The sequence below is a fragment of the Rhinolophus sinicus genome, linkage group LG09, assembly GCF_036562045.2.
Source record: "Rhinolophus sinicus isolate RSC01 linkage group LG09, ASM3656204v1, whole genome shotgun sequence".
NCBI lineage: Eukaryota > Metazoa > Chordata > Mammalia > Chiroptera > Rhinolophidae > Rhinolophus > Rhinolophus sinicus.
The window spans coordinates 42621921-42648926 of NC_133758.1; the positions used below are offsets into that span (position 1 = coordinate 42621921).

A 27006-nucleotide genomic window follows, 5' to 3' on the forward strand; every position below is an offset into this window, starting at 1 on the left:
GGTACGAAATGGGACACCTCAGGAAAATTCTAAACATAATGTCCCTGAAAGAGGCAAGCTGCAGAAAAATCCACAGTACAATTTTTTTCCCATTTGAGTTTTTGCAAGTCATTTGGAAGTTCCCCTCCAACACCCAAGTTATTAGAGTAGCAACCTGGTTTATTTAGTCATCTCTTAGAAATGAGCCTCATTACCTCTGAGACATGCTGGCACCTGCAAACCTATCCCTAGACAGTGGGGACCAAGTTAACACCGTGCTACGAAGCTTTGCCTGAACAGGTAAAGAGCCTTTCTGACACATCTCTGCTTAAACAATTTGAATCTTTTAAGCATTTACAAAATTCCCTGTCAGTTATACATACAAACTTTCTTATTCTCCAGAGATCCATACCATCTAAGTTTTTAAACCAATCTTAGAGAACTATCACTTTAAATAAAAACCTAACTAGCCTCACCTAACAATAATAAGTCAATATTCATTCAACAAGTCCTTGTTGAGCTGGGCACTCAGGAGTTGTGGAGAGTGTAAATACACCCTGAACAGCTGAGGCACCACAACACTGCAACTTAGGGTAGGGTCCCTGAGGCCAGAGGGATTTTCCTGGTTCTCCCATTTACTAGCTGAGAACTTCAGTAAATTATTTACCCTCTGCCTTAATTTCCTTAAAATTGAGAAAAGAACAGTTTCTACCTTATAGGTATATAAGGTTACGTGCTTAGGAAGTACCTGATACATAGTAAATGTGGAATATGTTGCCAAGCATCATTACTGACAAACACACAAGGTATAAGATGATTTCAGGCAGTGTTAAGGATGACAACACGAGAAACGAGAATGTCAGATGTGTGCTATCAAATAAATATAACAGGACTGCATTACAGGGGGAAGGGAAGGAGCTTCTTGGTCAGGGAAAACTGCTCTCAACATCTGAGATGAGAGCTGAAGTGACAGAAATACCGTGAGGGAAGTTTCAAGCAAAAGGAGTAGCAAGTGCAAAGGTTCTGAGGTGGAAAGACCTTTTCAGTTGAACAGGGCTGGTATGGTTAGAGCAGGGAGAAAAGCAAAGAGATGTGGTTGGAGAGGTAGATGCCAATCAGATCAAGGAGGTAAATCTTTTAGACCCCAGTGGGGAGGTTGGATTTCATCTTCATTTTAATAGTCACTGGGAGATTTTAAGCAGGAGATCTGACTTGTGAATTTAAAGATCAATGGTTGATGCATGGAGAACTGACCAGAGAGTCACTAGTTAAGAGGTTACAGTAATTTTAACTTAAACCTGGTCACAGCACTCTTTCACACTGAGTGCTAGTTACATGTCATGCATGGTTCAAAGTGAATTTTATTTAATCCTCAGAACAACCCTGTGAAATGGTACTACAGTGGTACCTCGGTTTTTGAACATAATCTGTTCCGGAAGTCCGTTCGAATTCTGAAACATTTGAAAACTGAGGCATGGTTTCCCCATAGAAAGTAATGCAAAATGGATTAATCCTTTCCATACCTTTAAAATCAACCCCTAAAACTGCAAATTTAGCATGAATTTTACTATCTAATGATACCATAGATCCATAAAATTCACGGCGTTTGTAAACCAAAATGTTCGTCAACGGAGACGTTCGAAAACTGAGGTACTATTGTATTCCTATTTAGTAGATGAGGAAACAAGCAGAGGGATTAAATCAACCCCAGTAGTCTAACCAGTAAGTGGCAGAGTGCTGGGACTGGACCCTAGGCAGGCTGACACAGGGCCCTTGCCCTTAAATCACAACGTCATAATGCCTGTTCAAAATCATAATGCTGTGTGGTGTCACCTAGAAGATTTAGACGAAGAAGCTGAGACCGAGTCCTGAAGTTACTCCAAAACTGCAGAGGATTGTTGAGCCAGCAATGGAGATTGCAGCAGCAAGACGAGGAGAAACAGTAGGAGTGTAGTTTGATGGATGTCAAGAGAAGAAAACATTATCTAAGGAGGGAGAGATCAACTGGGAAATGATATTGAGAAGTCAACAAAAGAAGACGTGACCTTGGTAAGAGCTTTTTGCCAGGGAAAGACAGCCTAGCAGGAATGGGCTGATGAGAGATGGGGAAGTGAGGAAAAAAAGGCAGCAATTATCAATAACTGCTGGGAGATACAGGCATACTCGAAGATACTGCGGGTTCCACACCACTGGAATAAAATCAATATAGCAAAAAAAAGTGCTGTAATTTTATTTTTGCTGGAGGGTTTTGCCTTCAATATGTAAAACACGTGACATCTGTGGAACATAATATAGCAAAGCACAAGAAAACGAGGCATGCCTGTACTGTGATTTGAAGGGGAACAGATAAAGAGGTGATAGCTGGAAGGAGATGTAAGCTCAAGGGGGACTTCTTATTTCTTAAACATGGATAATTTTAAGTCGTGCTTGCTAGTCAATGGGAATGGGCATCGAAATCAGGATATGTAATGTGAACTTGGAACATAAAGACACCAAAGAGGAAAAGTACTACTCCTCTATCAACTGTCTCCCTTAATAAGCATTCTAATTAATATACATACAATTCCTAAGAAAAATATTGGAGAAAATTAGCTTGTGAGAAACATTACTTACTTATATTCAGTTTCAACCATGTTTTCAGGGTCCGCCTGTTCAATGGCTTCTTCAAAAAATTCCTCCAAAGTCGGCATGTATTCCCTGGGTGATAAAAAATAACTAGTGAGGATCATGTGTGTTCTTAAAAATACTTGTAAAATGGTGGCAAAGATTCTGATGTTACCCATACTTGAATTACAGTTAGATTACTTAGAAACTCAGATTTTTAAGGAGGTAAATGACTCTAAACTTCTCAAAGGGGACTAAGGGGGTAGTGTGGTACTATCCCATATTATCTACCATACACTGTGTAACGTGACATTGTATTCTACACTAATATATGACAATGTTACTGCTCACAGAGGGCAGTTGGAGGGTTACTACCATGTTTCCCTGAAAATAAGACCTAGCCGGACCATCAGCTCTAATGAGTCTTTTGGAGCAAAAATTAGTATAAGACCCGGTCTTATTTTAATATAATATAAGACCGGGTCTTATATAATATAATAATAATATAATGTAACATATAATACTGTGTCTTATATTAATTTTTGCTTCAAAAGACGAATTAGAGCTGATGGTCTGGCTAGGTTTTGTTTTTGGGGAAACAGGGTAGCATTTGAATTTCACCAGCAAACAGGAAAGTTTCACGTTTCCATTCATGGGTACTTTTTACTTTAAACCAGAATTAAACCAAAACTAATAACCAGACATACTAAGATTCTAAGAGTTTAACTTGAGCTGATTTTAATCATCATGGTAACATGGTTGGTTTTTAATTGCATCTTCTTGAATGTTTTTAGAAATAGAATTTTGATAAATAATATCCAAAGATCTAATGTGAAGGTATCTTTGACTAAAATGGGAAAAATGGCTCTCTAAAGAAAAATCAAGCATCAAATCTTATGACTTTCATTACAATAACATGCTAATTGGTGAACATTACAGACCTGTAAGGTTTATGAGTTTACCACCCTCTTTTCTCCTACATGTCACACTGACAAAACGGCTCACACTAACATCCCAACCACTGATTCATAAATGTTTGGAACAATTTGCTAGTTTTAAAATGACTGTATTGCAAGCAATCAGGAGCAATGTAATAAACTTTCCGGGCCTTTGCCTCACCTGCTTCGGCTTACAAACACTGTAAGTACAGCTGAGAGTACCCAACCCCCCTCCAAAATCTTGTTTTCTTCTCCCCACAGAGGTAGCCACTCTTCAGAATTTTGGATTTATCATTCATGTGCTTTTTTAAAAAATTTGTTTTGAATCTTTTCAAATTTTTAAAATAGAATTCTGCTTGTACCCTTTCACAACCCTGATTTACTTGTTTCTTGAATTTTCTATATTTACTTTTTTCCTTAACTCATTTGAAAGTTATACATTCTATTGCTTTTACATACTTAGCAAGCATGTTTTACTTGAAGTATAGGTATTCGTTATCTCTATTTTCATCTGTAACATTCTTTAATTCAGATCACTCCATGTATTATATAACTTTTATTAAGTATGTTAGTTCTACCTTTTTAAATAACCCCTAATTGGTAATATTGTTTTATACAGTGAATTCTTGATGAAATTTATTCATATTTACCAATGTCTTTGCATAGTAATCCTTCTGCAACTTACACATTACTCCTGGGTTCAGTTTCTATCTGACAGCCTTTTAAAGTAAGACTGCTGATGATAGAGTCTCATTGTTTTAGTCTGAAAGTAACTATTGCTCAGTCACTCTTGACTGACCCACTGTTTAACTTGTTACAGAATTTGGGATCGATATTTTCTCTCAACACTTTGTAGCTATCATTTAACTATCTTCTGGTTTCTTTTGTTCTTGAAGTCTGCTGTCAGTGTAATTGTGCTCTTTTGCTGTGGTCTGGTTTTTCTCTCTGGTGACTTTATTACAATGTGTAGAGTCAGTTTATCTACTTAAGATCTATACTTCTTGAACATAAGAGTTTATGCCTATTCTGTCATTATGCCTGAGTATTGCCTCTTTCCCATTCTCTATTATTTCCTCCTCCTATTGGATGTTTGTTGGACTTTGTCACTCTGTGGTTCTTGACTTTTGCACTTTCATATTTTCTAACTCTTGATCCCTCTGTACTGCTTTGTGGGTGATTTTTCAAATCATTAATTCTTATTTCACCTGTGTCAAGTCTGCTATTTAAACTATTAAATTTTGTAATTTCAATGACTATATTTTCTTATTGCTAAAAGTATTTGTTTTTTCAAATTCATCTGGTCCTTTTTGAGAGTGTCATGTTCCCTTTTATTTTCAATTCTTTCTGTCATGTCTTTAATTATATTAAATATACTTACTTTATGTCTTTACCTGATTGTTTCAGTATCTGAAGTGGCTAACTTCTGTTGCTTGTTCCACCTGCTGGTTGTACTCATAGTAGACTGTCTCCCTGAATGTTCGTTCAGATTTTTATCTGTAGGATCCTTGTGTGGCTTAGGTTGAAGGTGTGACCTCTGGAAAGCTTTCTATCATTAGCCTGGGACTTTTTAGTTTATTCCCTTAGCTTGGGGGTTCCTTTACACTGCTGGTAGTATACACTTAAACTGTAAGACTGAATGACAGCAGGCTTGTGGTTATAATTTCCCAGGGAATACTTTTTTCCTTTTCACCCACACCCCAGGTAGAAATGGACAAGCTTCTCTGTTTCTTGTGCCTCTACCTCCCACGCTGCCCTTCTTTTACAGATAATGTAGTGTGTCAAGGGGCTCAGCTTTATTCAGGGAAAACTCAGTCACAAATTCATGCAGGCCTAAGTCCTTCTGTGATTACTAAAACCCAAGTTTCCTAGTTCCCAAAAGTGGGAGTCATTCTATACTGTTCTCCAACTAGAAGCAACCAAAACATTAGTTCATACTTTGGTTTTTAGCTCCCTCTTCTATTGTTCCCCTGAGTCCTTATTTTTTTGTGATTTCTCAAATGATTTTTATTAGCACTTCTAGGTGTTTTATGATGAGAAGCCATATTCTGCTGTCAACCACAATAAACTTTTACATTTCTTTTGTACTCTCCTTATAGCTGACAAAAGGCTCCATTCTACTTAATATTTGAGAAAAGCAGTATTTCATGTGAAACATTTGAAACTTGCCTTGTCTCTGATTTACAGGCTTCCATATTATCAGGGCAGAGATTCCAAAGCCTTGTTAACTCCTCACTATAAAATAGACACATAAACAAACACATTTTTAATGGGAACCTCAGATGTGCACATCTTCATGTCTTTAAAACTATAAAAATACTTACAGTAAATAGTTTTAATTTTCTTCAGTAATTTTTGATATTTAGCAAATTTTCTCTATGAGCATATACTGAATGATAATCACCATTACTTTTTTCTAAAAATATTCAAGCACAGTATAAAGCAATGAATAGTTAACTAGAAGGTAACAGAAATTCAAGGATTATAGTACCTTGCAACAATTAGAAATGAGCTGGATCAATCTAACAGCAACTGTATTATGTGTGATGTAGAAAGAATGCCATAGCCTAGAACCATGCATTCTGGAAGGAGACAAAATAGAAGTTTGTCTAGTTGTATGAACCCACAGAAGGGGCCCTATAATTTGATAGGGAGGTGTTTTACTTCAGTCACCTATACACAAAAACTGGAAAAACACAAAAACTGAGAGCTCTTAAAGTAACATCTTCAAAATATAAAAATGACTAATAACACCCCAAATACGGAGACAAGTTAACCTACTTTCCCATCAGAATCTTTTTGTTGGGTCCTTTCCCTAGGAAGTCCTCTGGTGCTGTTCTCTTCCATACTACTCTCGTTGGCTTGGTATCTGATGTTCTGTGGTGAACAAAACATACTGGAATTACAAATGGACAGCAGACATGGAAGAATGTTTAATGTTAAATAAAATGTATTGTTTTCTTCCTAAAAAAGATAGAAGCTTCATATTATTACAGAACACTCATCAGATAAAAGGCAAAAATGCCACACGGTACAAATTACAAGAAGTGGGTATACAACATTTTTTTCAATAATTAGTTATAGACCAATTTGTTCTGGGAACTTAATCACAAGAAATTAGAGGTAAAAAATTCAAACAGAAGTAAATCAAAATGGTTGTATCTTATAGAACAAAACTTACATTTTTTAATATGAAATACATATACACATAGCTGTACATAATATGTCAAATTAAATTTAGAAATGCCATTTTCATATTGCTTGAGATGAGTATATATTTACTACCTTTCTTTCACAAAACTTGGGCAGCCTTCGTTTTTCCATGAGTTCCAGTTTTCTTCAGTGTTTAATATATGCTGGGAAAAACAAAGAAATTACATTTGCATATGGAAGCTTCTGAAATTCTATTTGGTGCTAAGAAGGCTATGTAAATATAAAACACATACCTCTACCATCTTTGAAAATCTTTCTCCATCAGGTGGGTTTTCAGATAGTAGCTGTGATTAGAAAGAATATACTAAGCTTTCAACAACTTTCTGCATCATAGGAGTGGTTTGTAGGCAGAGAACCAAGAAGTGTTTGTGGTCTTGTACCTGAGCTTAACTTTATCCTTATTTTCCTATTTGGGGCTGAAACAAAGAAAATTCTAAATTTCCGTTTTGTTCAATCATGGGTTTGTTGCGTGTTGAACTTACTTGATAAACTGATTTTGTAGTATCTTCAATCCAGAGTGACTGTTCATCAGTTAAAACATAGTTTGAACTAGGAAACAAATAAAAGCATGCTTGAGTTAACAGCAATATGTACTCAATTTCAAGGTTTATTATACTGTCTTGAAAAACACAAGACATGTAAAAGATAAGTTAACAATACTGTAAATAGTGTCAAAAATTACCAAGACAAGAACAATCACAATTGAGCGGATTGTAAGAGGAAATTTTTGCACTTCATCCTCAAGATAAGATGTGGTTGAAATTGTATAAAGGAGAATAAAACATTCAATTAATTTGATTAACTGAACAGAGCAATGAATGTTTCCTAAAGTAAGTTTAATATGGGATGAAAACCTCTGATCCAATATTAACATATTCCTCTACGGGATGCATTTAGATAAAGCAGTTACATTCCTTTAAAATGCATTCAAAATATAATGAATAGCGTTCCAACGTGGGCCAGGCAGGATGGCTCCTGCGAAGGGTCTTGAGAAGAAGGGCTGTTCTGCCATCAACCAGGTAGAGACCAGAGACTAACCATCAACATTCCAAGCATATCGATGGAGTGAATTTCAAGAAGTGTGCCCCGCAGGCACTCAAGAGAGATCCGGAAATTGGCCGTGAAGGCAACAGGAACCCCAGATGTGCACACTGACACCAGACAACAAAGCTGTGTGGGCCAAAGGAATAAGGAGCGTCCCACACCGCATCTGGGTCTGGATGCCCAAAAGCGTAATGAGGATGAAGAGAGTCACCAAATAAGCTCTATGTATTGGTTACCTATGGACCTGTCAGCACTTTGAAAAATCTACAAACAGTTAATGTGGAAGAGAACTGCTGATTGTCAAAGTTACAAAACTGCCGTTGAAAAAAATATATAATAAAAAATATGTAAGGAATAAAGCCCGCCAAACCCTGCATAAGGAGGAAGGCAGCCCATTAATTCAGCTCTCATATGTATTAGGTGCTTTAGAGCCATCCAATAAATGTTCATAAACTACCATGTGCCAAGATCTGAGCATTTCCCATGCATTATTGATTCAATTCTCAGAACAAGTACGTGTGCACATTAAACAGACTACAGAAGCTCAATGATTTGCCTAAGGCCACAAGCCTGAATTCAAGCCTAGGTCTGGCTCCAAAGTCTTTGATCTTTCCACTATGCTTTACCAAACCTCCACAACAGATAGAAGGATAAGAAATAACATTTTTGAGTGCTTGCTACATGTTATCTTAAAATTACAAGTCTGAAAGAGCTGAACTGCAGCTAGTGAGTGATGAAAGTGGGTTCTGAAACCAGCAGGTAGTAAAACCAGGTTGTTGCACAACTAATACAATCTGGCTTTTCAAACTTAACAAAAATGCCATAAAGTAAAAGTGTGCACTACTTCAAGTACGGCTAGGACAGGAGGACGTGCTCTGTGCTCCAGGTGGAGGTGTCCAGGTAGACAGTACAGGTCCTGATTAGATTTTCTGAAACCACAAAGAAACGAATCCTCCCTATCTCCGAGTTTCATACATTTACTCTTATTTTTTTCAGACAGCTCCATACTTTGTGAAACGATTACTGGCTTAGTTTGCAAATCGGGTTTGGAGAAGGTCTGAGCGAAGTGATATGGGGATGATCAGTCTGGAGCGAAGACCTCCTCCCACCAACACAACTGAGAACTCCCAGGAAACCCCAGGGCTCGGCAGGAAAGACTCCCATGGACAATGGATACAGTCACCGCCTCTTCTCTAAAACAAATGTCCTAACCTCTACGAGTCTAACAAAAGCCCCTGATTATCTAATATTGCTGCAAAAGAAGTGTTTTAAAGATGTGACCCTTATACATAAAATGAGCCCAATATGTAATAGAAATGCATCAATAAACAAGTCCTTCTCTTTGTGGTTTATAAAACCTTTACTACCCATTTAACTTACCTTTTGAATTTGACCTGTCCCTTGAGATATTGGAATAAAATGAGATACTGCAGTAGGATGTGTCGACGAAAGTTACTGTCGCTCAGTTGTAAATCCATCAACTACTCGAAAAACAAGCACATACACAAAACAACACATTAAATTCAAGTTTTGCCTAAAGATACAGGCTATGCTAATATAGAAATGAAAGATTTCAATTGAAAAACATTTGCTAAGAGCTCACTGCAGGCGAGGCATTCCTGCATGCACCCAGGATAGGGTAGCAAATCTTCATTTAGATTCCTTAATCCACAGCTGGATCAGTTATCACTCACAGCTGCCCAGCTCTGAAGTCGTTCACTCAGTCCTCACTGTAACCTTGCGTTCCAGGTCTGTCACTCAGTTAATCCCAATACACCGAACATCTGGACCTTACTGACCTCATGTACCTGGACCGCTCTATTTTCTGCCTATTAGTCCCATCCTGTTTTTACCTATTTCAGTCTAGATAAGTGGTCAGGAAACTTTGTTAGAGGGCCAAAGAGTAAATACTTTAGGCTACGTGAGCCAAGAGGCATATTATGGATATTATGTAGGTACTTATATAAACATTTAAAATGTTAAAAACGAAAGAAAACAAAATGGTGGTGGGCTAGATGAGGCCGGTGGGCTGTAGCTGGCTGACCCCTGGTTTAGACTTCCTGGTCTTTTTTTTCAACATTTTCTTGCCAACTTCCTCAACACCCTTATCCCACACTCTGTCACATCGACGGGGCAAAACGGCAACCTCAGATCAAACCAATTGTTACCCCCCTTCTCTGTACCAACACGAAGGCTTCCAATCTAGGCTGCAAGAGGAGCGACTTAAAACTCTTTCTTGTCTCCAATCAGCAATCTTAACTTACTCTCCAAGGCTATTCTCTCCTATTCGCCACAGCAAGTATTTCAAACCCTTTCCACTTACCCAAAACACCACTGACTACATACACCCCTCTCATGCTTGATAACTACCTCCACCTTCAATGGGGAGAAGAAACATTCATTAAACTGGAAGTTTCAGCTGCACTCACACCCTTGTTTTCCTCATTTTTGTCACAACATCTTCATTGCTAAGGAAATCCTCCGTCCGGACATCCCAGTCTTACTAAGTTAACTGAGTTCCATCAAGTACCTGCCCCGCACCTGCATCTTCAACCCTTTCTTTCCAAGCACCTTTCAATTAGCAGTAAATAACTTCTCAAGGAGATCCTACAGCCCCCACTTACCCTCCCTTAACAGCAAAGATTCTGGAAAGAACTGAATACACTCATGGTTTCCAGTTCACCCTTAACCTGCGTTCTGGTTCACCAATCCACCGAAAGTGTTTTTGCCAAGATCATTAATAACTTTTTTGTTGTTAAATCCAATGAACACTCTTTTCACAGTCCTCATCCTGCCTGGCTTCCCCAAGGTCATACTTTTCTAGTTTTTCTCCAATCTCACAGGCCACTCTTCAGTCTTCTTCCTCTCTCCTCTTCCTTCTCTCTTAAATGCTGGTTTTCTACAAGATTCAGTTTTATGCTTTCTTCTCTTTCTAGTCTATACTCTCCTTCTTTACCACGTATAAGCTGATAACGACCAAATCTACACTTTCAACCTAGATCTCATTCCTAACCTCCAGTCTGTATACTCAAGAAACGACTATGTATCTCTACTTGAATGTTCAACTGACACTTGGTCAGATTTTATGCCCAAAATAAAACACACCAGTTTTCCCCAAAAAGTCTGCTCTTCTCCAGTGTTGGCTAATTCAGTCAGAGGTTCCACCGTCCGTCTATTTGCCTTTGCAACCCCAGGAAGGCTTCCTGGTAAAAAGCAGCAACTATAAACCACAGGAGCAAACCTAAACTAGAGAGTACATGGGAAGAAAGAAATAGGAGGTACGAAGACTGAGACAAGAAAGAGACTCGCCTGTTTGAAGACGGTAAGTAGTTCAATCAGTCTGGAGTGGAGAGAGAACTACTACTGGCTTGAAGAGATGAACTAACATGGCTGGGCCCTGCTTACTAACTCTTCATCTATCTTGGGCTTTAACTCCCATACCACATTTATTTATGTTGGAAAATAATGTGTTCTGATAGATACAACAGATTGAAAATAGGAGTCAACAAGACTCAGAGGTGGGATGGTAGCAGTGTGATCATTCAAGCTAATTGCTTCCCATCATACATAAGAAAACTACGCCCCAAGAAGTTAAAGTGACCTCTGAAAGGTTGCATAGCTAGTGAGAGAGCTAAGACTAAAACTGACACAATTGTTTCTTTCTCCCATAATATGTATTTGCTAGTTCTGCTTTGGTTATTTTTAAAATTACACCATTTACATGATGCAATGGGTCAAATATTTCTTTGTCATCTTTGTTTCTTGAACAAAGGGCCTTTAACTGCACATCTTAGGTCAGGCCTCAGCCTTCCTGACACTATTTATTCTAAAAAGGCTCACACTATTCTTTCCAATTATCCTTATGCTTTCGGTCAATAAATTGTACATGTAAACAATATTACTGGTAAAAAAAAAGTATGAAATCTTCCATTTCTATCACTTTAACCCAAAATACTTGAAAAATCTGTGCTAGAAAACAATATTAAGAGCACTGTCATGAAATAAAACCTTACTAATTTGTCATCATTAACACATCAGCTAAGATCAAATTATCCAATTTTCAAATTACGAAATTTTTTAAATGTTCAAAAGGTATATAGTTAAGTAATACAACATTCATGTCCCAATATCTAGTTACATATCAAATCCTAACATTTTCACTTGCTCCACATTTGTTAAAAAAGTAGGATATTGTCGAAACTGTTGAAGCCCCCTCTATAACCCGCCCCACTATAGTTTTAAGTGCTATCATACATTTGGTGTTTATGATTCCTATGCATATTTTATACTATTAATACACATGTAAGTATCTGTAAATATCAATGTATTTTGCATGTTTTTGAACTCTCTCGTATACATATTATTCTGCAATAAGCTATTTCCACACATTATGTTGATATTTATACTACTTAATACATGCAGCTCTAGTTCAGGAATTGGCAAATTTCTGTTAAGAGTCAGTTAGTAAATTATTTTAGGCTTTGTGGATTGTAAGGTCTCTGTCACAAGTACTTATCTCTGCTGTTGCAGCGAGAAAACAGCCATAGACTATACCGGGGATGCCAAAAAAATGTATACACGAGTTGTATACATTTTGTTATCAGTATATATTGAGTATTACAATTTGAACAGTTTTTTCCTTTCTTAAAATCTGTATAAATTTTTTGGCACCCTCTGTACATAAATGAATGAGCACGGCTGTACTCTAATAAAATTCATTTACAAAAATAAAGGAAGCCAGATGTGCTGCCCCCTGCTCTAGTTGGTTCATTTTCAGTGCTTTCTAGAACTGTTGTATAACTTTGCCACGTAGTCCTGCTCATGAACACTCAGGTTGTTTCCAAACTTACACTTTCAAACACATAACTTACAAATAATGAACCTCCTTATGTATTTTCTTTGTGCACTTGTGTGATTCTCTAGGGGCCACATTAGGAATAAAAGTTTTAACTTCACTAGCTATTATAAAATTGTTCTACAAAGTGGTTGTATGAATTTATACTTCAACTACTAGCAGTGCATGAAAGTTTTCCTTTTTCCACACCTTTGTCAATACCATTTATTGTCAGTCTTTTTTATTTTTGTCTATTTAATAAGTGTGAAATGATTATCTCATCAGTGTAATTTCTTTGGCTACTAAAGACATTTAGCATTTTTTATAAGCTTATTAGCCATTCAGGTTTCTACACGTGTAAATTACCTGTGCATACCATTTTCCATTGGGTTGTCTTTTGATCAATGGAATATTCAGAATACTAATTTTTTTTCAGTTATATAGGTGGTGAATGTTTTCTAGTTTGTGGCTTGTCTTTATTTGTCTATGATAACTTTTACTATTCAAGACTTTTACATTTTAATATTAAATATATTGATTTTTGGTCTCATGATTTGTGCTTTTTGTAGCTCAAGAAATCTTTTCCTACTCTAAATGTACGTATTTTAGTTTTTCTTCTAAATGTTTAAAAGTTTTACTTTTCTAATGAGGCTTTTAATTAACCTGGAATTGAGCCTTGTGCATGTACTAAAGTATGGATGGAATTTTATTTTTTCCATATGGACAATGACTTGTCTAAGCAACATTTATTAAGAATAATCCATCTTTTCCTCACTAATTTGTAATGTAACCTCTTCTGTATATCAAACTTTCCTACAATGTGGCTTTTCATTGTTCCAGTATGGTTTTCTTCTTTATCCCGATACTGATAATTACTCACTGTTTTAATTTCTAGAGATTTATAGGTCTTAATATCAGATAGGACAACTATTCCCACCTTCTTCAAATTTTTCTTAGTTGCTCTTGGCTTTTTGCTTTTCTACAAAAACTTTTAAGATCAACTTTTCAAGTTCCCTCAAAAATATTTTAACTTAAAAAGTGTATCAATGAAATAGAACAAAAGACCACTTTTTATTATGCTTCATAAAAAAGAAAGATTTATACCTTTTCACTTGTTAAAAATTTTGCAAAATATACATGCTCCCCTCCTGTTTTCAATTCTTCCATCTTTTTCCTTGAGGCCTGAGTATCATCTAATTTATAACTCTTAAAAACAGCTAGAACTTCTTCAGAATACTGCAAAATAAAAATATCAATTAGTTTTATTTGGCATTGTTGTCCAATCATTTGTTTAGTGCTTTTCTGTATCAAAATACCTAGAATTTATTCCCAGTTAATGATATATGTATATTTTAAGGCACATTAAACAAGAAAATTATGATAGCAAAATGAAAGTAAAACTATTTTCTATGAGATTCCATGGTATTGTAAGAGTAGGAATAAACTCTCTACTCCGGGAAAAACTGCATTTCTTATGCAGTTTGTGTGGGGGCAAACAGAAAGGGATGCTTTGCAAGTATACAGAAATGTACAAGTGACATAGCTGTTTAATCAGCTGTGGAAACTCTCAAGCATTTCTTGTTCTAAAGACTGCGAAAAAACAAAACAATGATGTCAAATCCTATCTAGTTGAAGGGCAATTCCAGATGATTTCTCACTCACCACTTAATCTGGATTTGGATGGTGGCTAAAAAAAGATATTGCATATAAAATAAAAACTTAAAAAATAACACAGAGCTTACACTATCTTACTTTTAAGAGCTACCTATTAACCTTGGATTTTGTCCTTGAAAAAGGACACATGATCTTAAAGTAGTCATAAAAAAAGAAATATAGAGAATTCTTATAAAAAGGGCTTAGCAAATTTTTTCTATAAAGTGTCAGAAAGTATTTTAGATTATATGGCTCATATGGTCTTAGCTGCAAGTACTCAAATCTGCTATTATAGCACAAAACATCAACAGATAATATGTAAATGAATGGGTGTGGTTTTGTGCCCATGTAACTTTGCTTACAAAAACAGGCAGTTTGCTAGATTTGGTCCAAGCCCATAGTTTACAGACCCCTTTTCTAACAGGAAAGCTGAAGTAGTTTTGTGCAAAGTAAAAACAGGATGTATTCTGTAAAAAATTAATCAATTCATGTTAACAATACTCACTGTGTAAAAACATAAAAACAAAACTAAGGTTGTAATTACTAACTTTTAAATCCTCAAGTCATTTAAAAACTCCACAAAATTGTTCAATTTACAATGTAGCTTCCATATATTGAAACAAGTATAAAAATGTAAGAGGTAGGGGCCGGCCCGGTGGCTCAGGCAGTTAGAGCTCCATGCTCCTAACTCCGAAGGCTGCCGGTTTGATTCCCACATGGGCCAGTGGGCTCTCAACCACAAGGTTGCTGGTTCAATTCCTCGAGTCCCGCAATGGATGGTGGGCTCCGCCCCCTGCAACTAAGATTGAACACGGCACCTTGAGCTGAGCTGCCGCTGACTCAGTTTGGTTGGAGCGTGTCCTCTCAACCACAAGGTTGCCAGTTCGACTCCCACACAAGGGATGGTGGGCTGTGCCCCCTGCAACTAGCAATGGCAACTGGACCTGGAGCTGACCTGCGCCCTACACAACTAAGACTGAAAGGACAACAACTTGAAGCTGAACGGCACACTCCACAACTAAGATTGAAAGGACAACAACTTGACTTGGGAAAAAAAAGGCCTGGAAGTACACACTGTTCCCCAATGAAGTTCTGTTCCCCTTCCCCAATAAAATCTAAAAAAAAAAAAAAAGAAAAAAATGTAAGAGGTAGAATTATAGTAAAAAGTATGCTGGACAAGATTCAAGTTTTGGCTCTGCCATTAGCTATAAAACATTGGGCTTTTGGTAGTCTGGGATTGGCAACTCACCTTGAGAAAAGTTTTCCATGAAATCTTCTCATAGCATTGCACAGGGTTCCTGAAATAATCCTGAAGTGACCAGAATTTTCGATACAGGTTGTAATCAATTGGAATGGAGCTAATAAAATAAACGATATATTAAATAAATCATTTAAGTTCTTCTAGAAATATCTGACCGCTCTTAACTTTTCTTGGGTCACAAACGCTTTTAATAAGTTGATGAAAGCTATGGTTTCTTTCCCCAGAAAAGTGCACATTCATAAATACTTATAAATGTTTATAAATAATTGCAGGGAAAATTAATAAATAGACAGTTTATCTACAGTGATGGAATCCCTGAATTTTGGCTGGATACATGATTATTCAGAATCAAAGACTGTTTCCCAACCTCCCTTGCAGCAAGGTGTGGCCATGTGATTAAATTCTGGCCAATCAGTAGACAGTGGAAGTCATATGTGACCTATGACTTGGGCCATGTGTACTATTTTCCTTTTTTCCTTTCTGCTGGCTAGAATGCAGGTGTGATGATGAGCCATCCTGGACTATAGGAAAAAGAGCAAACACCAAAGGATGACGGAACAAAACGTTAAAGGGAACATGGGTCCCTAGGCACTCTCCCTAAGGAGTGCTTCTGTATTAGCTCTGAACTGTCTCTAGACTTTTATATTAGAAAAAAGTCAACTTCTATGGTGTTTAAGCTAAAGTTAATTTGAAACTACACTAAAAGCCATAGGCATTATATCCTAACCAACACTCTAAGTTAAGAAGTCCCAGTATGAGACAAACACATTAGGTACATATCAACTTAGTGTTACAAAAATAAGCCCTCTCTTTAGTGTCTTTGTTATGGCATTACTAATTCAATTTCTGATTGGACTATGTTACAAATCTAGTGTCAATATACATTCTTTTAATTTTCAAATTAACAATCATTGTGCTATAAAATGTTTTAATTTTTAATGTTAAAACAAACATTTCACTTTTTAAATCAATGAGATTGTTTTTAACAAATTCCTTTACATCATGCAAAACAACCAATTAAGTCTGTTAGTATTAACCATATGTCAAAAATGCTTGAGGTACTGAGTATTTCATGTTCTTAAATAGCCACAAAAATTTTCAGCATCACTGCTATAAAATTAATTTTGTCTGTAAACAGTTGTGTACTACCTAACTCCATTCTCTGTAAATAAACCTTAAAATAAGTTGAACCTATGTATTGCAGTTAGTATTTTTTCTAAGTTTCATGCCCATATAAACATGCCAAGTAAGACAAATTTTATATGGGAAACGGGAAGTAGGTTTAGGGATCCACACAGCACCATGATCTTAAGAGTCCTGCCATCTCCATTCTGGCCAATAAGAGGAAGTAAGTTAATTTCCCACTCTTCATTTTTGGGATGGATATATTGAAAATGACTTTTCCTGATGCCTAGGGAACATCAAGGACAATACTATCATGCTTTTAAAAGATTACTGCAAAATAAAGTGAGCACAATTTTTACCATGTACTTTTTAAAAGTTTTTGGAGGGGGGATGAATGTTTAAAAGACTGAAAGATGCCTTAGTTTCTTTATAAAATAAGAGTTAAAAATGTATAAAATAATTTTATAGTGTAAAATTCAGTTTTCTAGCAGAAGTCTGAAAGGTATATTAATGATCTAGGAAAGAACAAAGGAAAAGTATTTAGCAAAACATATGGAGGCACACTGATAAAAAAATCTCACCACAGGAATTTAATTCATATGGTTAAGAGGACAAACTTCAAGTCAATGTCATGAAATATCCACTTAAAGAATAATTTTATTAGTTTACATTTATATCAATTGGCGTATCAATTCAAGAAAAACATACAAACATCTACATACATAGTAACACATCACTTATCTTACATTCACAATTCTGACAACTTAACTGCCTGGAACAGAGCTTTGAACTTGGAAGTAATTGAAAAAGCCCTTGGTCTACAAGGAAATAGCAGTCACAAAGCTCATACATTTTATTTTACAAAATAGGCTTGTAATTATGCTTACAATGGCTTACATTACCTGTAAAGTCAGGTAAATAATTTAGCAAGCTTAGCTAATTTTGATAAAAGAATGCAAAATTTGCTACAGTAACTGCCAGTACCTCAAGTGGATTTTGCTTCAAAACAATAATGAAGAATACTGACAATTTTTAATTGACAAAAATCTAGCTCCTGACAAAAGTTTTATCAAGAACCAACAATACTCGAAAGACTAATGGGCATGTTAACTTTTGCTCTTTTTAAACTCTTCCCTAGTAACAACCCTGAGACCAGGAAAAACAATTATCTGAACATCAACTGTTCTATAATCAAAAACTTCAGTATCTACAACAGTAAGATTATTGGTCTGGGTTTTCTCTGGATTGAAAATAAAATAAAAAAGCCGCAGAAAATACATTTCCTAAAATGTGAAAGTAAAATAGAACAAGAAACAGCCATATACAAAACAAATTATTTGTACTCATGAAATAATACAATAACCAATATTTGTATAGTTCTGTATACTTAATGAAAGAACGGTTTGGAAACAAAACTATTTGAGAGTATTTATTTATATGCATACAAATTCTCTCTCTCTCTCTCTCTCTCTCGCTCACACACACACACACACACACACACACACACACACACACACACACGTTACTCAGTTACCACATATAAGGATAAATACCTTTTGAAGTACCAGGGAATTTTGTCTCATAAGAAAACTGGTAAGTTACGTCTAATTAGAGAATGAGAATTATATAAACATTATATGTCCCTTTTTGTCTCAGTTGCCAGGAAGCTCATAGCTAATTTAATGTTTAATACCAATAACAATCTATTCTAAGTTGCTAATTATAATCTCCTACCTGTAAAGGTTTCTGATCTCTCTCCTCTTATCTTTACGAGTAGTTGGCCTGGTATGTGTTTGAAGTACCTTACGGAATATATATATATATTAATTACCACTAGGAAATTTTTACAGTTGAGGACTAATGTTTTTTTAAAAAATCCTCTCTCTTGATGGTTCTATTTCTCTCCACCAGATTCTGCCCCCCTCTCTTTTCTTTCATGGCTAAACTTCTTGAAAGATTTATTTACATTCAATGTTCACGACTTCCTTACCTTCCTTTCATGTTTCAACTTCTGCAATTTGCCTTCCACCTTCACCATTCCACAGATACTTTTGGATTTTGTATTTATCCACACAAAGTAAATGTAACTACTTATTATATTACAAATTAGAGAGTCACTATCTAAAATACACTGTTTTGCAACTATTTTAACCAAGATATTCTATAAAAACATACAGTAGTCTCTCCTTATTTGTGGCTTCCCTTTCCATGGTTTCAGTTTCCTGTGATCAACCATGGTCCAAAAATACTAAATAGAAAATTCCAGAAATAAACAAGTTTTAAATTGTGAACTGTTTGGAGTAGTGTGATGAAATCTCGTGCCATGGCGCTCCGTCCTGCCCAGCACAAGAGCCACCCCTTTGTCTAGTGTATCCACACTGTATATACTACCCGCTCATTAGTCACTTAGTAACCATCTTGGTTATCAGATTGTCGCTAAATAGCAGTACTGGTGTTCAACTAACCCTTATCATCAGAAGGTCAATAGTAGCCTAGCTACGTCATAATGCCCATGTCATTCACCTCACTTCATTTCATCATGCAGCTGTTGTATCACCTCACATCATCACAAGGATGAAGATAGTACAATAAGACATTTTCTAAGAGAAACAGACCACATTTACATAACTTTTATTACAGTACAGTTATAACTATTCTTTTATTATTAGTTGTTGTTAATCTCTTACTGTGCCTAATTTATAAATTAAATTTTATCACAGGTATATGTGTGTAGGAAAAAAGAGTATATATAGGGTTTGGTACTACATGCAATTTTAGGCATCCACTGGGAATGTCTTAGAACACATTCTCCACAAATAAAGCGGAGGACTACTGTATTTTTTAAATGTTAAGTTGATGATTTTATAGGATTTTATACATTGAAAATTTTTTTAATACAAAAATTTTTATTGGTGTATTTCAGTCAAATCTGAAATGGGCTTCATATTATAGATACATGAGTCACGTGTTCTTTACAAACTGCTGTCTAAGAAAGTCTGGTGATATAGCTGGTCACAAAGTAATTCCTCATACAATTTCTTCCTCTATTCAAAAAATAGTGATTGTGACAGACTGAGAGGCAGTTGAGTGTTGAGTCCTGTTCAAGTGATTTTCCTGCAGCTAGTTTATGAACATCACCAAGGGAGCTGAATTGTCTACACAGGCTTAGGCAGGGTCTAACTAGAAAAAGCTGCATTGGTCAGAGTTTGTTTTTGGTCCTCTGTCTACATCTCAGGTGACCTGTTATTTTGGAGCCTAATATCTTGGCTCAACACCCTTTTGCAGGTCAGACCCTAAAAGCCTACTCTATCCACATGCACATAACAAAAAACCAAAAAATTATAATAGCTACTAGATACTGAATAGACAGTGTTCTAAGTGCTTTACGTAAATCACTCTATATAACATTAACAACTATAGTCATAATAAGGATAACAACCAAGGGCCTTAATAGACCACTTCCAATTAGCATCTCATTTAATCCTCTCAATAACTGAAGCAGGTAGGTGGCACCACTGCATTTAAAGGCTCTGCAACTGTGTTGCATAGAGGTTAAGTAGTTTGCTCAAGGTTATATGACTAGGAAATATTGGAATTAAGCCTGGAGCCACACTACTTTCAATGTTTCTTTGGGGATACATATTTGAATTACTGAGATTTGGGATGATAGGACTACATCTCCCTGTGCAGATATAGGAACCTCTTCTTGATCTTTTGGAAAGTCTTTCAATTGTAACTGATGATGATAACTTTTGTCACCTCAGACACCTGGAAGAATGTTAGTGAAAGTGTTTCTTCATACCTTCACTTTCTCTTACTCACTGCTTTTAACCAGCATTAGGAAGAAATTATTTGGAAAGAAAGCATTGGATTATAGAGGATGAGATGAGAAATAGTGATAGGAGGGAACACAGGGGAGGAAAGAAAAGTTTCTTGTCCCTCCTACCTCATTAAATAGTCAGTTCAATACCCAGAGGCATTGAGTCCACAAAGCTACTTGGAAGGGAGAGGGGAGGAGTGCGGAGGCTGCTTGTAGCTGGTTTTTCAAATGTTATGAATATATATAAGGCAGGCTGTTTAAACAATGAACTGTCCACACACAATTTAGAAACCAACTGATACAGCCCATTAGTGATTTAGGATTTAGAATTTTAAGTAATATAAATGAAAGTTACAAATAAAAACAATACATAAGAATGATTTCCTACCTCCTTGTGTACCTTCTCACCCTGGTACTCAATAAGTCATTAAGGTGTTATCTTTGTAAATCAAGAAATCTGAACTTCTAAAAACTCACCAAGTTGTTGGAGCTTCATCATCTCCCATTTCACCTTCTTCCACATCCATTCCTTCTTCTCTATCTTCAGTGTGCTAAATTTAAAAAAATGTACAGTCTGTTGTGAAGTTGTTAGGTAGAAGGTAAATGCTAAAATAATGTCACACACACTGGTGGACAACCATTAGTGAAGATGTCTAGTCACAGTAACTCTCTAGACCTACAGTTTAAAGCAATGGGAATTCTGTGTGACAGGGATCTGAGAACTCAAGAGCAGTATGACAATGATGTAAGATAGTCAATGATGACAATGTGAGAAGTTTTAAACCAGTATTTCCCCAAACATAGATTCGCTCTGGGAATAAAGGGTCTATGCAAAAATACGTTTTGGAAATATATGAGGTGTGACCAAAAATACAGTGAATGTTTAAATTAAAAAAAAATTATTACAGTAAAAGACACATTGCCATTAATCCCCCACAAAATATTTCCCCTCGCTTTGAACACACTTATCCTTGTTCTTGCCAGTTTCTGAAGCAGTTCTGGAAGTCCTAGTTTGTGAGTGTCTTTAGTTGCACCATTGTGGCAGCCTTGATGTTGTCCCAAATCAATTCAAAATGTTTTCCTTTCATGGTCATTTTGACTTTGGGGAAGAGCCAGAAGTCGCATAGTGTCAGATTCAGTGAGTAGGTGGATGAGAACACACCGTAATGTTTTTATTTGACAGAAATTGCCGCACCAGAAGCGATGTGTGACACGGAGCACTGTCATGATGGAGGATGAAGTAAAGCCACTCACGAAACAGGACTTCCAGAACTGCTTCAGAAAGTGGCAAGAACGATGGGATAAGTATGTTTGAAGACAGGGCAAGTATTTTGAGAGGAATTAATGGCAATGTGTCTTTTACTGTAATAATTTTTAAAAATTTAAACATTCACCGTATTTTTGATCACACCTCATATACAATGACCTTTTAGAGAACTGAGAAAATCATTAGTATATTAAGGACTCTAAAAACTGCAGTAAATAACTCTTAAAGTGAATTTAAGTAGTTTTTATCCTGACCTTTAATTTGACCATGGAAATCCTCCCAACCCCCACATAGAACACTTGTTATCTGAGAACACGATAGGATATGCTGGGTGTCCAGCTCTATATTGAAAAAGATCAAAATAAGTTTACATGGAATAGTCTAAGAAGTACCTAAACGATACATAAAGGTGAAAGATAAGATTCTGAAAAATCTTAAGCAAAGTCAGTATCATTTCCAAATTTATAATGATTAGACTTTAAGAAATAAATTAGTCTGATTAAGCTACAGTGATATTAGTTATATTTAATTAATTTTTTAAACTTTATAACTTGCTCCTAATTGAAGAATAGATGCTGAATGTCCAGAAATTTGCCAACTCAGGATTGTCTTCCAGATATATCATAATCTTTGAAAATAAAGTTGATTATAGCTGATGTCCTTTTCAAAATCAGTGGGCAAATAATGGATTATTTAACAAATGGTTCTGAGATAGCTGGCATGCTGTTTGGAAAAAATGAAATTATAACTAAATTTAGTCCAAACTCCAGTGTTGCTGCTGGGTTTAATGAGTTCAAAGAAAAAATAAAATCATAAATGCACGAGAAAAAAACAAAGGGACTGATATAATCTTGCAGAATGGAAGCCTTAGCATCACACAATAGGCCAGACACAATAAAAAGACCAACAAATGTTTATATGCAAATTTAAGTTTCACAGAGCAAAGGCACCATAAAGTTACAGGAAAAAGTATAAACGGAGAAAAAAATGTATCAACATATGGTAGATAATAAATTAATAACATTCCATATGAGCTTCTACACATCAGTAAGAAAAAGACAATTCAACAGTAAATTGGGCAAATGGCATGAAGAGATAATTCTCTTCCTCACTGCTTCAAATCAGCAAAGAAAAATAAATCCCAATAAACATACAGTAAGTTTCTTGACTTCATTAAAAACCAAGGAAGGTAAGTTCAAGTAAAGACGACTTGCTTTTCAAGTACGTATTAATTAAGCAAAGATTGTTAAAAGTTGGTAATTCCCAGGGTTGGCATGAGGCTGTGGGAAAGTGGTACGCTTTCTCTATGTGCCACTGGCGGTAGTATAAACAGGTACAGCCTTTTTGAGAAGTAATTGGGCAACAGCTATCAAAACCTGATATATGCATATATTTTGACATAGAAATTTCACTTATCAAAATGGAGACACCTGCATAATATAGCAATGATATACACAATACTATTCAGTATAATGCTGCGAACAATTTTTTCACTGTTAAAGATTATCTAAATACCCACTGACAGTGGATTGTGATATATCCAAAGAATTATCATGAGCCATGAACCTGAGACATATCCAAACATCTGATGCAAAAATGTACCCATTTTGTACTGCTAAAAGAAGAAAGTGAATTGCAGAACAATATATATGTCCTCATTTTTGGAATAAAACTACATTATACAAAAAGTTCTGTAAGGCTAGATAGTGAAGACAGTGAATGCTAACAGTGGTTACCTTTGGGGCTTTGGATTATGGGTAGCTGTACTTTCTATTTTAAATATTTCAATTTTGTTTGCATTTTTAACACAAAATACACATTATTTCTATATATTGGAAATAAAGGTTTAAAAATTAAAAAAAAAATTTTAACTTAGAAGACTCATTCATATGAGTTATCTCAACAACAAACTTATAAACATGCTCCGTTAGATCTCATATCAGCCTTACCTTCTGACCCAAGGTGCTTTCCTGCTCATTGGTATTGAAAACAGTGACATTTTCCAGATTAAACTGACTCTGCAAGTTAAGACCTATTAAAAAAAAAAATAAATTCAAAGCAAATCCACCAAACGCCTAAATTTATTTAAGAATATAACTTTGTTGTCATAAAACCAAAATATAGAAAATGATAAATCCACAACTAAGCCAAAGATCAAGCCAGAAATACCACTCTTGGATTTTCAAATCCTTTGTAAAATTCATTTCTTAAAGGTGCCTTTAGAGTGCATAGAATTCTACATACATTATAACAAATAGAGTTGATTTGTTATTCATGAATATTTAAGAACAATTTTATATAATGCAGTATGTAACTTATAATTTTTCTGAATCAGATAAAAATTGTATCAAAAAGTGAGAGTATGGAATAATATTTATGGTAAATATATTGTAGTTAATGAGAGCCAGGTTTCTCATTGTCAGAGAAAGAAATTAAAAATAAGCAGGTCTACTGGATAAACTCAGAAATACTAGTATGATGTCATGGTTTTTGCTGTTGGTCATTTAAAAATAGAGACAGTGTGATATGTAAGAAATATATACATTTGGTCATTCAGATGACCAAAATATATTTCTCAGATATACTTGGTCTTCATCCACAGTTCCTAGCTCATAGCTCTCAAACCCCTTAGAATTTCCTAAGTGATGAGAGCAACAATGCTGTTTCTCGTTAAAGGGGTGACTTTTGGACTCCCACCAAAGGGGAGAGGGACTGTTTGCCAATACAACCAACTGGGTGATTAGAGAATTGGAACTTTCAGTCCCACCCTGTGATTTCTGGGGAGAGAGAGGAGAACGGTTTGACATCTAATCAACTGCCAATGGCCAATGACTTAGTGAATCATGACTATGTAATGAAGCCTCCATGAAACCCAAAGGGACAGCTCGTTGTCATCTTTATCGGAGAGCCTCCAAGTTGGGGAACCAGAAAGCTTCCATGTGCCATTATGCTGGGCTCCAAAGCTCCATGAGAACAGAAGCTCCTTTGTTTGAGACTTCAGCCTATGTATCTCTTCATTTGGATGTTGATTCATATGTTTTAATATATTCTCTGTAATAAATTGGTAATCCAGTACATACATGGGTTTTCTGAATTGTGAGCCTTTATAGCAAATTAATTGAACCCAAGGAGGGTTGTGTGGGAACCTCTGATTTATAGCCAGTGGTTCAGGGCTTGTAACTGGCGTCTGAAGTGGAGGGCACTCTTGTGGGACTGAGCCCTTTACCTGTGGAATCTGATGCTATCTCTGGGTACATAGACAGTGTCAGAATTGAGTTGAATTCAACTGCTTGTTGGTGTGGTGAAGCCACTTGTAACCCCATGTGGGAAATGCGTCCAGGAACCCCTTTCAGATAGATATAGAAATATAGATGTTTATGTATACACGGGTTTGTATACATACGTAGCTTTCCTAGCTATGTTCACTAAGAGGGCCTAGAAGAAGTGACACCCCAGTAGCAATTAGCATATTAGCAGATTTTGGCTTCTAAGTACCATTCTTACATAAAAGAAATCAGGCTCTTTGGAGAAGCATGTGATTTCAGAGCTGAAACAGGGAAAACATAAAATGAGCCTGGACTGTCTTCTCATACCAGGAAAACTTGAAAGAATTCCTAATGGGCAAAACTAGAACAATTTGAGTAACAAAAGTAAATAATGATATTATGGGATTATAACCCAGAGAATAAATTATCCATGAGTTCATACTGAAATAGATAATTGAATAAATAAAGGAGAAGAGACAAATCTTCCTTATAGAAGAATAGCAATTAATAAATGTAGAAAGAATGAAATAGAAAATCACCACCAGGACAACCTAATAACAATCACTGAAAGCAAAATCTACTGACGAATATGTACTACTAAAATCAGTGAGCAAAGGTGTAAGGAGAAAACGAGTATTTGCAAAGCCTCAAAGTATCTCCCTCCAAATATTAATTACAAAGGGAAAAATAGTAATTTTGCAGCAGAGAAATACAGTGATCAAGGATAACATCACTAATAATAAGACATATCAACATCATGTTGAAATGATGCACTGAGAAGAACACACCATCTGTCGGCTTCTTCCCCAAAATCCATAAATAATCTTAATTTAATTATGAAAAACCTCTAGACAAACCTAAATTAATCCTACAAAGTATCTGTAGGGAAGATGTTGAGAAAATTTGCCTTCAATGGCTGATGTTATCTTTTGTCTGTTAGCTTTTTCTTCCCCCACATGAGATACTGCATGTGGGGTTCCCTCACATGAGGTACTGGTTAGTTTTTTGTTCCCTCGCATGTGGAGGACTGCATGTGAGGTTTGTTCCAGATTAACTCTGAGTTGTTTTTTTGTCTATTTTGCCTGCATCAGCAGATGAGGTAGAGAAGTTAACTAAGTTATATCAGAATGACGTGACAGGCACGTTGCCAAGCTCTGGAAGGCTTTGGGCCGATGGTCCCAGGCGAAAACAGTAAGTATTGTTTGTCTGAATGAACTGGCCCTTCAGCCGGATAAACAATATTTTTATCAGAGTAACTGCCAGACCCTCCAAGAACTGGCGATTCCCTGAGGGGGAGGCAGGAACAGGAGCTTGGCTCTAACGTACATCTGAAAAAATATGTAAGACAGACCTCAGTTGGCAGTGTAATTTCATCTTTTGTCACTGGTGATTCTTCATTATTCTAGCATCATGGGAACTTGTATACAACATGCAGCTTACAATACCAGGAGATGCCCTGACTTCCAGGCATGGACCTAGTGAGATCTGGTTGGTTCCCAACCTCCCCAGTGTTGTTCCCCAAAGTTAGCCTTCTTAAGAACTTGTTAGCATTTAGGGAACTTGTATGCAACTTGCAGCTTGCAGCATCAGGAGACACCCTAATTTCCAGCAACAACAACAGCAACGCAACAATAGCAAAATTCTTGGGAACTAACAAGCAGCAGTGGGAGACACCTCAGCTTTCCCCACTGAAGACCTGGCAAGGTTTTGATTCCTGACCTTTCCACTGTTGTTTTTCCAATGGTTTGGTGAGCTTCTGGCATCTACTGCAATAGTTACTATCCTATAAAATTTATTACTGCTTTTGGATACTCCCTACTGATGTTATTTGCATATTTAGCCAAGTGACTTTTGATCAATAGTAAACATATGTTGAGACCTCTTAAACTTGTATGTATATATACTCCTTTGACGTGACATTGTTATCAATGTATATAACTTAGTCTTAACCACCTTTACTTTCTGTCATTAGCACATTCTTTTAAATGCCTTTGTTTTTTGCTAT

The 27006-nt window shown here is 36.1% G+C and overlaps 1 protein-coding gene across 1 annotated transcript in view; it reads right to left on the bottom strand.

The window, feature by feature from the left end:
- Positions 1-27006, bottom strand: part of THOC1 (THO complex subunit 1) — a 40333-nt gene that overhangs the window by 2500 nt on the left and 10827 nt on the right. Inside the window, exons 8-18 of the mRNA XM_019741212.2 lie at positions 23685-23767; positions 20946-21019; positions 15512-15620; positions 13714-13845; positions 9156-9256; positions 7214-7280; positions 6965-7015; positions 6804-6874; positions 6300-6395; positions 5688-5753; positions 2593-2676 (exon numbers count right to left, since the gene is read on the bottom strand). Coding sequence (XP_019596771.1) covers positions 2593-2676; positions 5688-5753; positions 6300-6395; positions 6804-6874; positions 6965-7015; positions 7214-7280; positions 9156-9256; positions 13714-13845; positions 15512-15620; positions 20946-21019; positions 23685-23767 — 934 coding nt within the window. The remainder of the gene's footprint in view (positions 1-2592; positions 2677-5687; positions 5754-6299; positions 6396-6803; positions 6875-6964; positions 7016-7213; positions 7281-9155; positions 9257-13713; positions 13846-15511; positions 15621-20945; positions 21020-23684; positions 23768-27006) is intronic.